We start from the raw sequence: 17,500 nt of genomic DNA, 5'->3' as shown, positions 1-17,500 counted from the left end.
AGAAAGACTTCCATTCATTTATATTCAAAAACTGAACATCTTAATCTAGATTCCACGGGATAACGTGTGGTGGCATTGTTTGTCATATAAACGAAAGGGAGTTGGCGAGCGTGCGTGCACGTGCGCCCGGATGTTAAGGACTATCATATTTTTTGTTTCAAATTACTGTGATACATTTTGATTATTTTGTTTCCGTTTGTCTGCTTGTTCGTTTTGTTTTGTTTGTTTTGCACTGTTTGTTTAAAATAACATGTGTTTTGCTTGTTTTTATCTTTCCCAAAGGAATCGAATTCCTACACTTAGATTATCCTTACTTTATTATTAAGGGAATCTTACTCTCACTCAGATGAATCTTACACTTACTCTAACTTGGATACACTTTACCTAGGCCCCTTAGTAAAGATGAATTTTGCTTGCTTTGTACAAATTTAGTTCAGATTTTGACCCAATTTTCCCTATGTTGGCCTAACTCACTCGTAGCCTTGCTGAAGTTCGGTTCTACTAGGAAGGTCGTTGAAGCTGATGATATCGATGGGTCTCAACCCGCAGAATCGTCTGAAATGGTTGTAGGAATGCACCCCTGGGGTGCCCTCTCAAACAGTTGATCTGTCACACCTGCCAAACAAAAACAACTAAATGCAAACTTAACTGGCCCCTCTGCCAAAACGCAACTCTCTCTGTCTGTCTGCCTGTCTGCTTGTCAGTCTGTTTGTCTGTCTGACTGTCAGTTTGTCTGTCTGTCTGTCTGTCTGTATGTACGTATGTCGGTCTCTCTCTGTCTGTATTTGTCTCTGTGTCTCTCTCTGTTTCTTTGTCTCTCTGTCTCTCCCTCTGTCTCTCTATTTCTCTGTCTCTCCCTCTCTCCCTCTCTCTCTCTCTCTCTCTCTCTCTCTCTCTCTCTCTCTCTCTCTCTCTCTCTCTCTCTCTCTCTCTCTCTCTCCCCCTCTCTCTCTCCCTCTCTATGTGCGTCTGTGTGTCTGTGTGTGTCTGTGTGCGTACATTTTTGAACTTGATGTATGCGCAAGCGCAATTTTGGTAGTGTGTGTGTTTATGTGTGCAGAAAAGCGCAGAAGAATGGCAAGTGTGTTTTGCCATAACTCTTGCCATATGCGTGGTGACGTCACTCATCTACGTCATACTCGGCTCCAGTCAACATCAAGACTGGGAGAATAGTTCAAAATAAACTATAGTTAGACAAGGACATACTGTATTTGTTACCCCACAGGTACATTACCTACAAGTTCCTATTCCCCTTCATTGGTTCTGTCGACGCCCGTTTTTAACTGTGTGCTTCGCTTGATAAAATAAACCGACCATAATGCGTCGACGTCCCGAAGTAAATCTTCCAAATCTCTGAGCGTGTGAGAAAGAGAGAGAGGGATAAATGTCTAACACGAAATACGAAAGTAAGCTAAAACAAAATTACCAAATGGCAAGATGCGTTGGGATACAATAAACACACGCACGCACGCACACACGCACACACACACACATACACACGCACACACACACGCACGCACACACACACACACACACACACACACACACGCACACACACACACACACACACACACACACACACACACACACACACACACACACACACACACACGCACGCACTCACACACACACTAACAAGAACACACACACACTTGCACACATACAAACAAAACAACTCATGTCTACTCATCTGCAAAACAGAGAATTGTCGATTACACATTTTCCAAAGACGCCTTGTGTCAGACAAATGGTCTGTGTTTTTCCACAGATATAAAAAAAAAAATTAAATGAAGGTTGTGAATAATTATGTTTTAACACAACACGAAGAAAAAGCAAAAACAACAATAAGTCTGTATAATGTACAGTTGCATGAATGAGTACAGACACAACAGTGAAAACGGTTAAAAAATCTGTCGCAAAACATCACACATTTTGTTCTTAACGCTCCTCAAATCACACAAATAACAAGTACATCCGGTTTATTGACATTGATTAAAAACATAACGCAAGAGAAAATTATTATTTAGAAGAATAGTAATTAAAAACACATGCATCTTTACATTGAACATTCCCCCGAAATCGCCTGGTTTTGCAGCGATACTATGTAAAATTACACATAACCTTATAACGAAATAACTACTGCTATTCTCCCACTCTGTAAAATGTAGACTAATAAATCCATCCCTGCCGCAATAGTTGTTTTCTGACCGATATCAGAATTCATCGATGAATGGTTTTACTGACTTGCCCTCAAAGAAGATGACAGGTATCTATTTTAGTTTGTTTCTGTACAGATTGGCAAACTTATTGACGGGGGTAGAATCTCTATGTAACACATCACCTAAGAACAAGAACGCAAACATATCTGCATGGCTGTATTTTCAGAGGAATTGTGGGAGCTCAGGTGAAGAGCACTGAACTTGTGATCCTAGGGTCGCAGGTTCGAATCCGGGCCGGGGCGGGTACGGGTTAACTTTATGTGCAGACCCAGAGACGGTACCCATGTCCCACCCCCTTGTCACCACAGGGGCACGCAAAAGACCTCGGTCTTTGTGCCATAAGTGCAGATGGCTGATACCACCTAAACACGCAAACACGTGTGTACCTCATCTAAAGTCGGGGTCAAACCCAGGAACATGTCCCAATTGGCTCCCTTAATGTCTCTCTGTGCACACATTCGAAACCAAGTGTAACCAAGCTGGTAAAAAAACCACATTAATGTTTATCTGACAAAAATAATAAAAAAAACACCAACATAGCAAAAATCTTGAGCGACGCATAAGCTGTGAAACGTAGTTCAATTGTGACCGGACCCTGAAGCACTGATATGTCTTTTTGTTGCAGATAAGTATATACGAATACGAATACGAATACGAATACTTTATTATCTCATACAGAGAAATTTCAGTGTGGTGCACATTACTGAAAAGACAAAACAAATAATAAGACAACAGATAAAAATACCATACGAAGCATACTAAGCATACTACACTCGCGCACGCATATGTACACTAACAGGAATAGTAACATGATTCCAAATAGGTTAAAAGTTTAACGCTAAAAACTATCATTATCACAGGACTAGATATGTCATTGAACAATATTTATCACAGGACTAGTCATTCGAGGGTTATCACATTCATTCATCACAGAAATCAGTGCATATGTTCACCGGTACACATACTAGTTTTAATTAACTTAGGTATTTAAAAAGCCAATTGACTTTGGAATAAAACTGTTCTTAGTTCTGAGCGTGCGGAATCTGGGAGTGCGGAGGCGACGTCCTGAGGGCAGGACCTCAAAGTGGTGAGCGAGCACATGACTACTATCCTGGATGATGCAACGGGCCTTTCGCACCACACGTCGTTCATACAGCACAGTCAATCCTTCCTGTCTCACCCCCACAATCTTACCACATGTGTTCACCACCCGCCCAAGCACATTCTTACTCTTCACACACAGACCTCCATACCAGCAGATGAAAGAGAAAGTGAGAATGGATTCAATGAATGAAGTATAGAATGTTTGGAGGATGCGGCTGTTGATGTTCAGACTTCTGAGCTTTTGTAAGCAGTAGATTCTTGACTGACACTTCTTGTGGATAGCTTTAGTGTTTGAGGAGAAATTTAGTTTGTTGTCAATGACTGTTCCGAGATATTTGTATTCAGTCACTCGCTCAACTTTCACACCATCTATGTACAAATCTGAAACTGTAGCTGGGTTTTTGCGAAAGTCAATAACTAGCTCTTTTGTTTTTGTTACATTTAGGGCTAAATAGTTATCTTTACACCAGGAGCTGAAATTTTGAACTTCAGAAAAATAAACAGAATCAGAGTCAGACAGGTCTTCAAGGGCAGAATCGTCAGAATATTTCACAAGAGGGGTCGTAACAGTGCCTTGACAATCGTTAGTGTATAATGTGAACAGAACTGGAGACAATACTGTGCCCTGAGGGGCTCCAGTAGAAGTACTAACTATGGATGAAAGTGCGCTATGGAAACGGACGGACTGGGTTCTGTTCACTAGAAACTGTGTGATCCAAAGGACGAGTCTGGGAGTGACGTTGTAAGAAAGCAGTTTTTGAACAAGCAGGTGAGGTTGTATTGTGTTGAAAGCAGATGAAAAGTCTATAAATAGAATACGGACGAAGAAACCAGGTTTTTCTAAGTGACTATATGCTTGTTGCAGAAGTGTGAGTGTGGCGTCATCTGTACCTCTGTTTTTCTTGTAGGCAAACTGAAAAGGGTCCATGAAAGGTTGTGTGCAGTTGAGAAGACGAGGCAGAAGGATGCGTTCAAAACATTTCATTACTACCGAAGTGAGGGCAACTGGACGATAGTCATTGAGCTGTTTGGGTCTACTGTTTTTAGGAACGGGACAGATGGTTGACTTTTTCCACACATCAGGAACAATACAGTCCCTGAGTGACCAATTGAAAAGCTGACTGAAAACTACAGACAACTGTGCTGCACACCACTTCAAGGTCCTGCCCCCAAGACCATCAGGACCAACAGCCTTACGCACCTTAAGTTTCTGAAAAACAGACTGCACCACATCACCCTCGATCTCGAAGTCGTCGTCGTCAGAAATTTTCTCTTTTAAGTTTAGAATGGTGTCATCTAAAACACTCCCTATATAAACAGTCAAAATATTTACACAAACATCCCATAGATGACAACACATACCTTTTGTGTTGCCAGCCAAACGAAACTTAATACGGTTTGTCAGTTTCTTATTCCTTGCCAAAATGTATTCAACATGTCTCTACGTTCTGGTGATAAAGACTTAGTGTAGTTTGCCAAAATGAACCCAAATACATTCTTTGAACAATATCTTACGTAATTAAACACAATGTCTTGACGTAAACTACCCAAAAGAGAAAAAAAAGTTATCTCTCGTTGAGACTAATATACTTCTATGTAGGCTGTTGACGTAATTTTTCCAACCTGGGGGCCTGGTGAGTTACGCTGTCGGAACAACACAATGATAACAATGAATACGTAAAACACACATTGCTGTTTTCGACTTCTTGCAAGGTCAATAAAGCTTGTGTTTTGTTTCTCTCAAATGCAAAGATGCTTGATGTATGATGGAAAGCCCTATAGGGGCTCTGTGCACATGGAAGTGAGAAGTTCAGTTACTTTAACAGAAAGGGCGCTAGTGGCGGATTGGGCGTTAGGGTCACATTGGAAGCCGATATGTTGGTGGTGGTGATTCATCAGTTGTAGTCTGGTCCACATGGATACATGTAGCTCGTTTTCATTCGTCACTTTCAGGTTCTTACAGCGTTGTGCTCCCATTAAGCGACTGCATGTTGTCCTGTCCTGCACATAATAGTAAGATTTTAGCTGAAATCGAAAGCGTGAACGTGTCAAGTTGTGCCCTACTTTACTCCAAATGTATACAAATTACCATCAGATGCAACTCAATGGAGAATCTAAACTATGACTTTGAATATAAACTGTCTTCATGGTTATGCACAATTTTGTTCTTTGAACAAAATTATTTACAATCGCGCTGGAGTCTTGCCTTGAATTACATCCATTGTTTCAGTATTAAGTGCATAGATTAGTATTTTGAAGTATGCAAACTTCGCCTCGTTTAAATCCTGCAGACATTAATTGGACATAATAGGTAATGACATATCTTCACAAGTAATATATGAGTTGATATAGGGATCGACAGATAATGAAACAAGGATCCAACATACGACCCCCACTCCGCACAAAATGCAGCCAAATGGTTAGAAACGAGTATCCAAAAACAAAAATCAGACAATTAGTTACCATAGCAATGGAGACACCAACAAGTTTAATTTTGCAATACTACTGATTGTTTCAAGTCATGTTTTGCCTTTTTGTCTCGATCATACAAATGTCGTCTTCTATATGTGAGCCGGCAACATTCTACCAGTAGAATAGTCGTGATCTCAACAGTTTAGGTAAAACAAAAACAAAAATAATACTGACTGTCCAGAGGTTGAGTCAGCGTCCCCAACCTCACTCCATTGATACAAAGATTGTTTTCTTGGTATTCTTCTACGAGTCTGGGCAGTGACGGGAAGGATAATTCGTCCTCCACTTCCTTGATGAACTTAAATGCGTCGTCGTCTGTCTTGCAAATCCGCCATTCGCTGACTCTGCCATCGATGTATACTGAAACACATTTATTTTTGTCTTTTTGAGTGACTGCCATGTTATCCTACAATGGTTTGCTAAAATAGCCGAGAAGACATACAATAATAAGAATGAGGATAACAACAATAACAACAATAACAACACTAACAACAGTAACAACACTAAGAAGGAGAAGAAGAAGAAAAAGAAGTAGAAGAAGAGGAAGAGGAAATAAAATCATCATCATCATCATCATCATCATCATCATCATCATCATCATCATCATCATCATCATCATCATCATCATCATCATCATCATCAGTATCGATCATCACAGTCATTGTAATGTAGTTGTAAGGATACTTCAACAGCACACATTCTAAAATAGTACTAAACATCGCCTTCGTTTTTAGGGTGTGATGAAAGGTCGCTTCGCGATTTGACACGATGTACAATGGAACACTGGTATTGTAAGTATGTCTGTCTGTTTTTCTATCTGCCCTCAGTTTGCTGAACACATTCGTTTTATGTAAACTGTTGTAGTACAAGCTCCTTGTATGCAGTATAGCACTGGTATTTCGGTTTAAGCTGATTCACACATATTGTTTCTACCTATACTGTGTTTATGAACTCTTCCTTGTTATTGCCATTGAATTCAACGATGTTCTAATTTCATTTAATCTGATAAGCCTTTATCATTGTCATCAATCATGCACACAAACATGTGAACAGCTCAGATCATGGGTCAATGCAGTGTTACACAGATGGTCAAAATTAAAGTACAAGATATTGGACTCTGAGTGGTACTACACTGTTGCTTATTGTCTGCAGGAAGCTACAAAGTGAAAATAGAAAAAGAAAAACACGATTCTTGACTTTGATGGGCTTTTTCTGCTCGTAAACACACATTCTTCTACTCATCACAGCATGCCCCATTATTGAGTTTAAAACACCAATTAAATTTGTTTTGAATAAAACTCACAATTTTACAATAAGAATTTAGAGACCTGAATCAATTAGGTATATCATACTTAGTTTGACTTTTGCAAAACTAAGTAATTACACATTTAATTGAATCAGTCAGACAGACGGAGACATAGAGAGACAGACAGAGGGCAAACAAAAATCTGAGATAAAAACCCTTTAAAAATGTTACCATGTTTGAAATGAAACATCGCAAGGTGAAGCCATAATTTATCACCTTTCAGTATGACGTCATGAGCGTGTTCCACACGTGAAATGACGTGCTTTTGGAGCTTGGAAGTATAATTTCCATTCAACGATCCGAGTTTGTTAAGTTTGAGCATATTTTCAACGTCAAACACCATGAAACTATATATATTTGGAATCAGAAAATGATAAGGAATAGATAGAAGTTGTTTTTAAGTGTCTTTTTTCATAAATAAAGATAGTGGTTATTTATCGGTTTTCTTCATTTTTAAGCATAATTACCAATACAAAACAACAAAACTATATAGTTTTAGATACAGGACGCAATAGGGAATATACATTTTCTGTTTCAAATATTAGTTTTTAAAAATTTGACAAAAATGACATATTTCGAACAAACATTTCAATAACAAAACTTTAAGTGACCAAGGTGAAATGCAATCCCATAATCCGGCCTAGATCTGAGATTGTGTGATAAGAAATTCGATCAAATTGATGAAAAACTGTAACTGTGAAAGTGCTGCCTCGACCTTTTGGCAAACGGTAAAATATGACGTCATCAAACTGTCCTATCAATAAACGGAAAAACCTTCTATGAAAAAATCCAGTCAAAAATATCCATATCAAATTTCATAAAGATCCACTCAGTAGTTTTTGAGATATGATCTGCAGTGTGAAAAAAAACAATCTCACGCCCATAACGCAAACTCATTTGGTCGTGTTCTGCCGATACTATAATGGTTTTTTTTTCCTAAAACACACTATAATAGTAGCCCTTCCCAATGTCTATGCTAAAACTGACTTGTCTGTGTTGTCAATGATTTTGCTACAGTGTGAGAACAAAAAGTCTAAAAAATCTCACGCCCATAACGCTGTGACACGAAAACTCATTTGGTCGTGTTCTGCCGATACTATAATGTTTTTCTTTCTTAAAACACACTATAATAGTAGCCCTTCCCAAATGCAATGCTAAAAATGACTGGTCTGTGTTGTCAATGATTTTCTGCGAGAATGCGATCTATCTGTTTGTCGCAAAGACCGTGTGACACGAAAGTTATGAGCGGAAGACAAATCTGCTGAGTGCAATTACGTTTCAGAAGATAGTTGGTTAAAACAGTTTATCACTCAGACACTATAACTTTATTATTCAGGCCATATCTGCTTTCCTTTGTCATGTATGAAAGTACTGGCCTTGGTTGAAAAAAGTGACCTGTCGCTGTGCAACAAATTTTTCGCCATTTTCCGCCGTGTTTTGGAAATAAAACGTGTTTACTACCCACACATACAAAACGATGCTGTTGGTTCTTTTTATTTTCTTATTGTTTGATTCATGCTTAGCAGTTTAGTATGCTTTGTTTTCGTCTCAATTCCATGGATGGTTATAAAATAAGCATTTAAATGTGAAGGTGTTAAAATTACCCATGATCTGAGCTGTTCACACATATAAACGAATATTATTCGTTTGAAACCCACCATTACAAACTACTTTTAATAAATACAAACACACAAACCAACAAACAAATACATATCAAATGAAACAAATGTCCAAACAAAAACCAAAGCCAAAAACAAAACAGCAAACCACGAAACAGGCATTCAAGTTAACAGAAACACCCCCCCCCCCCTAAAAAAAAAGTGTTTTGTTAAGCAACAACTAATCAACTATCGAACAATACACCTCATAGCAGAAAGCACATAATACCATCCAGTATGTAGCAAGCCTGATCTGTACATGGGCATTGGAAGCGGGTCGGGTCACTCATGCTGGCCCGCACGAGGAAAGATCCGTCGATACCCTGCTCCTTCAGCAGCTCTCGTGCTTTCTTCTGTCGTATCTTTCCATGGTACCAGCTACAGGACACAAACCGATTAAAGATACACTGGTTATCATCAGACATGATTGAAGTTGTTTAATCTTCAGCAACGTTTGTGCTTCATTCTTTCGTATCTGTCCATGGTACCAGCTACAGAATAATCAACAATTGAAGAATCTTAAACGAAATGAGGCATATAGTAATTATCATAAATGATTGAAGTTGTTTGATATTCAGCAACTCTTGTGCTTTCTTCTTGCGTATCTTTCCATGGTACCAGCTAAAGAATAATCAACAATTAAAGAAACAATACTAATTATCATAAATGATTGAAGTTGTTTGATATTCAGCAACTCTTGTGCTTTCTTCTTGCGTATCTTTCCATGGTACCAGCTAAAGAATAATCAACAATTAAAGATACACTGGTAATCAACATAAATTATATCAGTTGTTTTATATTGGTCATAATTATGAATATCGTGAATGGCAATGCATCATGTTTCCTTTGACAGACAAGGCAAGGCAAGGCGAGGCGAATTTATTTCAAGAAACCCCATGGGGGTACATGAAAAAAACAAGATACAAGAACTAGAAAGAAATGCAGGCTGTTCCACAAATACTTCATATAAACTTGTTCCGTTGGAGAAAAAAATGTAAAAAATTAAAAACAATAAAACAAAGTGCCAAGAAGACTACTGCAGGTTTGTTCGTCGCCATCCCTCTCTCCCACCCAACCCCCTCCTTACAACACCAAATATCACCACCTGGTCGTAATCCTACGGTGTGTAGAGTTCAAAGCAATGTTTTCTCTTATCTGATAATTCATTTTCTAAATTCTTAGTTTGCATGGTATTGCTGTCTTAGTTTTTAACTTCTTAAGTTCTTACTTTACGTTAAATGCCCGGGGCGGAAGTTCAGATATATGTTGTGCAAGGAGAGGGGGGGGACATTTCACATAACATTTCTTTACTCATTCATAGAAGACATAATTGCTTGTTTGGGATTGTCTTCTAACGCATCGAAATGCAGTAGTGCAGAACGGCAATTGATATAAATATGTCTTACATATATGTTCCAAGTTGCTAGTAGAAGCAGAGTTGATTTCACCATGTTTGTGAATGATACTCACCTTTCCTTCAGTAAGGGTTCGGTGGCCTCCCCTGACCTGTTAGAAGAAACATTGCTTTGCCTCAGACGTTGTATGATGACATTTTCTTTCTCTCAGTAACTTTTCTTTCATGCTTCAAAACGAATTTTAAGAAGTTAAACATTTTCTACACTACCGCAGACGAATTTCAAAGAAGCTGAACAGAGTAACATTAGTTTAAAGTTGTAGCCGTACGTTATGTTTTGCACTGATGGATACAATGACAATATTTACGGAACAATGAATGACAAATGGGTTTGGTTTGCTACATACATTGTTTTACTGACACTAACCCCCTCCTGTGCAATTGCATACAGTCTTCCTCTCGCTGTAAGGTCGTATCCAAAGCAGCGAGTGATTTCAAAGATTTGAGGGGTGTTCTGCTCGATGTCCATACTCACCCTTCTCCTGTGCCATCGCCTTCATCTCCCGGGGAATCCTCTACATTGTTTGCTCCTTTGCGTCTTCTGAAATGTATCAAATGCTCCAATTGTATAACTGTACTGCACTGGGTAACTTGTGGGAACGACAATTACAGATTGTTTTTACCCCCTTCATCAACATTATCATTGGAAATAGATGAAGGCACGCATAGCTAAAAAGCCAAAAAGGCTGTTGGGTATGCATGCCCTCTCTCGCATTGTTGTATCTAAATAAGCAAAATAGTGCAGTTTGGTGCCATCTGTGATTAGTATTTGACAATGTACAAGGTGTCTCAAATATGCAACAAACACAAATGAAAATAACTTCTACATCTGATCACCAAATTACTTTATATTTGCCGTCCATCAACTTCCACTTATGCACGACCAAATAGTCTGACTTGTTTGCACTTTCAAAAAACGTCCGATTTCGGAGATCGACTCAACAGTACGAGGTTTGAGATTGAGCGGTAACCACACTTACTTGATTTAAACCCGACAGACTTTCACATTATGGGAGTATGTGAAAGTCCGTAAAACACCCCATTCCTCCCAAGATCAGCAGCGCCATGAAGACAGCTGCAGTACCAGTTAGGTATAGGGAAATCCCCAAACAGGAAAGCATTTGTGTCATTTCGGTGGTGTATTTTGGAACACATTTTGGAAAGAAGGTAAAAATCGGACCATTTTACCCACAGACAGGAAACTTTGTGAAATGGTCGTGAACAAACTGACGTTTATGCACAACAATATGAAGATATTTGCAGAACTCAAATGGCTGGACAAATGACGCCCTTCGTTGTAGTAAAGTCACACTTGCGCAGTACCAGTTAGGTATAGGGAAATCCCCAAACAGGAAAGCATTTGTGTCATTTCGGTGGTGTATTTTGGAACACATTTTGGAAAGAAGGTAAAAATCGGACCATTTTACCCACAGACAGGAAACTTTGTGAAATGGTCGTGAACAAACTGACGTTTATGCACAACAATATGAAGATATTTGCAGAACTCAAATGGCTGGACAAATGACGCCCTTCGTTGTAAAGTCACACTTGCACAGTACCAGTTAGGTATAGGGAAATCCCCAAACAGGAAAGCATTTGTGTCATTTCGGAGGAGTACTTTAGAACACATTTTGGAGAGAAGGTAAGAGTCGGACCATTTTTACCTACAGCCAGGAAACTTTGTGGAATGGTCGTGAACAAACTGAAGTTTATGCACAACAATATGAAGATATTTGCAGAACTCAAATGGCTGGACAAATGACGCCCTTCGTTGTAGTAAAGTCACACTTGCGCAATGCCGCGCTAAATTCTGCAATAACATTAACACATGAGAAATGCCCTGATCCTGCCTGCAATTTCTTTTTTCAAGTCATTGATTGTCTGAGGTCAGTTATGGTACACCAGGTCCTTCAAATAACCCCAAAGATAACAATGTGTAGGGCTTAACTCACGTGTGTTTGGCTACCGCTCAATAACACACCTCTGTAATATACGCGTTGTTGGTCATCCACAGATTCACATACGTATATCAAAGACAAGACCGTTCGGTTTCATGTCTGCCGTTTATTCCGTCTCAGGATACAACTGCCGCCTTGCCGCACTAAAACAATCTCTGACCTCATCCAAGCGTCTTTTTAGGCTAAACTATCAAATCGTCTTATTAGAGTAATCTAGTACAAAGTCATGGATACAACATCCTCCTATTGTTGAGTCCATCCCCGAATTCGGATTTTATTTTGAAAGAGCAGAAAAGTCGGACCCTGGTCTTGCATAAGCGGAAGTTAATGTACATTACCTATGAAGCAATTTGGTCAACGGATGTAACTATTATCATCATTGTTGTGGGTTGCATTGTTGGGGTTTATGTTACCAGTAGGAATTTGCATTTTTGTGTGGGGGTTAGTGGGGGTTAAGATGCATGCTTTTTTCCTATAACCCTAACATGTTTTGGTCGAATTATGCTAAATAGTGCATTGTTGTGTATTGTAAGCTTAGAATCAATCAATGTATTATGTTACCAGTGGGTGTGTGCATGTATGTGAGTGTGTGTGTGTGGGTGTGGGGGGGTGGGGTACCTTTATGTAATCTGGGCAACTTTTTTTTCTAACTTATCCTTTTTCAGACACATTTATCGTGTTAGTATATTATGATAAATGTGCTCGATTGACATCTAAGTTTATTTGTCTCGATCAATACATTATCGTACCTCCTTCTGTGCCGCCTTAGACAATAAACTGCGACAGTGACTGCCACAGCTATTATAATCACGTTACAGACAACAGAAACGATAATTTGAGTTAAGTTTAAGCCATCTTTGTCTTCTCCGTCTTGCTTGCCTCCTTCATCCTCCATGTCGTTATTGAGAATGCCTGCGAAACACAATGACATGGTTAAATGTCATTTGACGAATCGTACAATGTTATACATGATTACTGATTTAACACTGATTTCTTGTTCAGACATAACTTTATTTTAGGAAATAACAATTGAAACAGTTATATAGGATGTTAGTACACGCATGTAGGAGGGAACTACAAATACAGTCACAGTCAATGTGATCCATGCTATACACTGTTTGGCAGTTGACATAGCTTTGACAGCAAAACGTGTTTACTTTGCTTATCAATTCGCACAAACTAAAATTTACAAGATGAGCTCTGAAATGCTTATTGTGCTGTACATATACTAAATGAATTTTTAAAAAAGGTCACACTATTTGTGTACCTATCGCATCAGAACAGAAACGAACTAAGCAGCAACAGAATAATGGAGGGAATTGATTTGGATAAGGAAAAAAGGAAAACAAACAAAAATATAACTTGGCGAAGAGAATACTTTACACAAACCGATACATTTATGTTACACTGGATGGTTGCTGGGGTTGAGGTTGGGAGAGGTCTACTGATTATACAAATATATAGTAGCAGCATAACCAAACCACCGGCACCACGCACTCTTTGTCAAGTACGTATCTCTGGTACACAGACTAAAGCCACTTACTTGTCACTGTAAATGTGCACTTTCCAGGTTTTTCCCAGGTGTCGTTTGCAACTGTACGCATCGTGTATGTGCCTTCTAAATCTGTGGTAACATTTGGAACTGTTAGTGTGAGTGTGCGGTTCACTGAAATTCCGGTGGATTGGAAGGCGGAGTTCAAAACTGTACAAGTGATTCCAGGTGCTTTGGCTTTTCGGTCACATTCCAGCACATTTCCTGTGACAAAAGAAGATACCGACAGCGATACTATTTTGCAGGCATCGAAATAAATAATACAATCTTCAAGTATTTGCTTCAAATTAAATCATGATTTGGTTCAGGAGCTTCCCTTAACGGTTTATAGGGCAACGATCGCCGATTAGGCAATGTCGATCATTTTGTATACACAGTGGCATCTACACAGGTTTAGGCAATATATCAAAGAGATATCAATCTTCAACTACGTGTGTCCCCCGAAGACAAGCTCTTCGAGGAACATCGTGCCAGCGTGCGTGCGTGTATGCGCATCCGCGTGTTTGCGTACGTGAATTTATGTCCGTTCGTTATACCTGGGTCATCTTCCCGTTGTACGTAAGCGAAGAATGATTCCAATGACAAGTCTACATTTTGTCTGAAGTAAAACGTCATCGATCCTCTGCCGCCTACCACTGCAGAAGTCGTAGTGCATTTGGTATGATCACCTGAACATATAAATAGAGATTATGCAATGTTCTGTTGTTAACTCTTTGTGGGAATCTCCAGAGACTTTCTTTGGTTAGAGGGGCACTTACGGGGGTCAAGGCACGCAAGTATGCGCGCGCAAAAATGCAAACACCCACACACACACACACACACACACACACACACACACACACACACACACACACACACACACACACACACACACACACACACACACACACACACACGCACGCACGCACGCCACACAAATAACTGTTCAAGATAACAGTATTTTTGTTTAATGTTTTAGGACCGTCACACTTAAGGGATATTTTAATAGGAAAACGATATTTTGCGATCTGTTAATGCATCACGAAGAACAACACTTACCTGCCTCCCATGCCTCCGCGGCCGTTGACGCGAAAACAAATGTAATCAGATACACTGATATTTTCCAGGACAACATGGTGTTCTGAAAAGTATTATAGATAGATTAGTTTGTTTTGTATACTTATTACCATTGCCAGCATATCAATCTGCATTGCTTGTCAGTACACCACAATAAAAACATAGAAGTAAATAAAAGATTCTAAGTCGCCGGTTCGAATGAAGATTCAGATAAGGTCACCACTGTGGCACGTTACAGGCCTTGGCTATTTCGCTGTGGTGTTGACGAATAGAAACACTTCTTTTGGCCGATCTTATAACGTGAACAACAAACCACACAATTAAATCAAACAGACAAACATTAAGTCGTCTCTTCTTGACCGCCATGTCCACAGCAAGAAGCAAAACAACATGAGAATATCTCCTATGCAAATATGTTTGCATCACGTCAACATTCGATTTGTTTCCCCGCATGTCTTTCACTCCCAAGGTACTGATAAATAATTCCGAGAAATACGTTGTTTTCGGTGATGTCGTCACATCACCGATAAAAAAAGGACTGCACTGGACAGGTCAAAGCGAGACTGTATAGGCATTGGTCAGTATCGTATTTCATTAAGTCAGCTTTTTCTCTGAAGGGGGTCTAGCAAAGAACAAACCAATTCACGTTTGTATAAGTATTCATAGGAATCTTCTCACCTCGTCCCATCCGGAATGTGTGTTGTTTACATCTGTTTAGTTTCGGACTAATTGCAACAGATGTGCACCGTGGTCCACGCATACATAGATCTGCTACCGTATAGTGTGTTTCCAAAGTAGTGGACATTAATAATGTGTAGTTAGAAAACGTTAGCATATAAATATGTGTTTATATAGTTGAACACGGAATTCATGTTTAGGCAGTCAGGCACTAACAAGTTCTTTTACGCCAACATTAATATCTGCAATATACGTTTTTCGCTCGACAATTACGATAATACATAGCATTATGTGAACACGAACAACTTTTTATCTCAACCTAAACAGATTCTCATTGGTCGATGTAACATGCAGTCTGTATTAACCTTCTATGTAAATCACAACGGATTTAGCAGAAGACCTGAAAGAAAAGGACAACACACCAATAGTAATTGTGCCAGAATAGCGAGTCACACTACAAATTACACATTGATTCCATGTTTACACAACACAAAACAACTTAGTGTTGGGTTTCCTCCTTGTTTTTGTCTTCTCACGGGATTGCAAACGGCAGGTAATTTAAATGCACACAAAGATTGACACTGTCTACTGCGTGAACAACGCACAACATACCTGCAGAATAATATTGCACTCTGCGTGAGTGCGTGACATAATAATGATCCATGTCGATCCATAACAGCTTGGAATGATTGATCACAGTATTATTTCTGTCACACGTGTTCATACATACACACACACTTCAAATCCACAAAGGTTCTCATGCATTGTTGCGAATGAATGGTATCTAGGGACAGGTCCACCTTGTTCCAGGTCATGTTCTCCTTGTAGATACTTCTAGCGTTGTTTAACTTTGGATAGAACATTGATGCCATATTCTTCTCCTCACCGCCTCTAAGTCTATGTTTGTTTGTCGGTCGGTCGGTCGGTCTGTTGTTCTGTCTGTCTGTCTGTCTCTCTCTCTCTCTCTCACTGTCTGTCTCTCACTCTCTCTCTATCTGTCTGTCTCTCCCTCTGTCTGTCTCTCACTCTGTCTGTCTCTCACTCTGTCTGTCTCTCACTCTCTCCCTCTCTCTCTCTCTCTCTCATCATAAAAAGTGTGTTCTTATGTATTCCCATTTCGATTATAACCATTTTGCTTAGATCAGGACTAGCTGTAAGAAAGGTCCTACGGACCTAATGCTATCTTTCCTGTGATAAAGTTCAAAGTTCAATCAATCTCTCTCTCTCTCTCTCTCTCTCTCTCTCACTCACTCTTATCTTTCTTTCCCGATGTATCTCTCTCTCTCTCTCTCTCTCTCTCTCTCTCTCTCTCTCTCTCTCTCTCTCTCTCTCTCTCTCTCTCTCTCTCTCTCTCTCTCTCTCTCTCTCTCTCTCTCTCTTTCTCTTTATTCGCGATGTCTGTGTTTCTCCCCTCCCCTCTCTCTCCATATCTCACATATGAACAAAACAATTAGGTACATTATAATAGAAACAGCATGACTAAAATGTAAAAAAAAAAAGTTGTTAATACACATGCGTTCTCAAAAGAATATACATGAAAAGAAAAACAAACATGTTCCTTACCTGGAACATTTCTTGTCCACGGGGTTCCAGTAAAGACTGTGTTTAAAGACAGTTGGTCCGACTGCGACATTCGATTCCAAAATGTTGTGTCGCAAGCAGACCGTAAACGGAATGGAAGCTATATAATTATACACTCCATTATTGACTCTAAACAATTCCAAATGCAAATGTGACCCTCCACCACGAAATGAGTCGCATGTCACCTCGCGCGGTTCTGCGCTAGGCTATAAGTCCGGGGAGTGTCTGGTAACAGTGTGAGGGTCACCTTAGTCACAGGCTTATAACTCAAACAGTTTTCGCTCTTTTCTAAAACGGGTTTCACCACTGGATAGAGCATAAACAAACTCTGTAGGAAATTGTAAAAATATGAAAATCATGCAAAGGTGACATGCGACTCATTCCGTGGTGGAGGGTCACAAATGAGGTTGTCTGTTTAGTGTAATGTATACGCAACTTCTGCCATTGAAGCTGATGCCTTCCTTGTCACCACCTACCATTTATCTACATGCCTGGCTTTATT

The 17,500-nt window shown here is 39.5% G+C and overlaps 1 protein-coding gene across 3 annotated transcripts; it reads right to left on the bottom strand.

The window, feature by feature from the left end:
- Positions 1-4,638: 4,638 nt before the first annotated feature.
- LOC138972835 (uncharacterized) lies at positions 4,639-17,080 on the bottom strand. 3 transcript variants are annotated; one of them, XM_070345503.1, is made up of 11 exons: positions 16,981-17,079; positions 15,783-15,817; positions 14,722-14,803; positions 14,220-14,351; positions 13,675-13,887; positions 12,881-13,043; positions 10,649-10,714; positions 10,230-10,265; positions 8,989-9,137; positions 5,970-6,155; positions 4,639-5,324 (listed from the first exon to the last, which is right to left on the bottom strand). In XM_070345503.1, exons 3-11 carry the CDS (start codon positions 14,795-14,797, stop codon positions 5,281-5,283), a joined length of 1,065 nt encoding a protein of 354 aa, XP_070201604.1. In that variant the 5' UTR covers positions 14,798-14,803; positions 15,783-15,817; positions 16,981-17,079; the 3' UTR covers positions 4,639-5,280. The 3 variants fall into 3 exon arrangements, with proteins under 3 accessions (XP_070201604.1, XP_070201603.1, XP_070201605.1); XM_070345502.1 differs by lacking the exon at positions 15,783-15,817 and having other exon boundaries at positions 16,981-17,080; XM_070345504.1 differs by lacking the exons at positions 15,783-15,817; positions 16,981-17,079 and adding an exon at positions 15,418-15,469.
- Positions 17,081-17,500: the final 420 nt, after the last annotated feature.

This window comes from Littorina saxatilis, linkage group LG8, assembly GCF_037325665.1.
Source record: "Littorina saxatilis isolate snail1 linkage group LG8, US_GU_Lsax_2.0, whole genome shotgun sequence".
Taxonomy (NCBI): domain Eukaryota; kingdom Metazoa; phylum Mollusca; class Gastropoda; order Littorinimorpha; family Littorinidae; genus Littorina; species Littorina saxatilis.
Note: the sequence above shows the minus strand (reverse complement) of the source record. Positions and strands in the feature narration are given on the sequence as shown.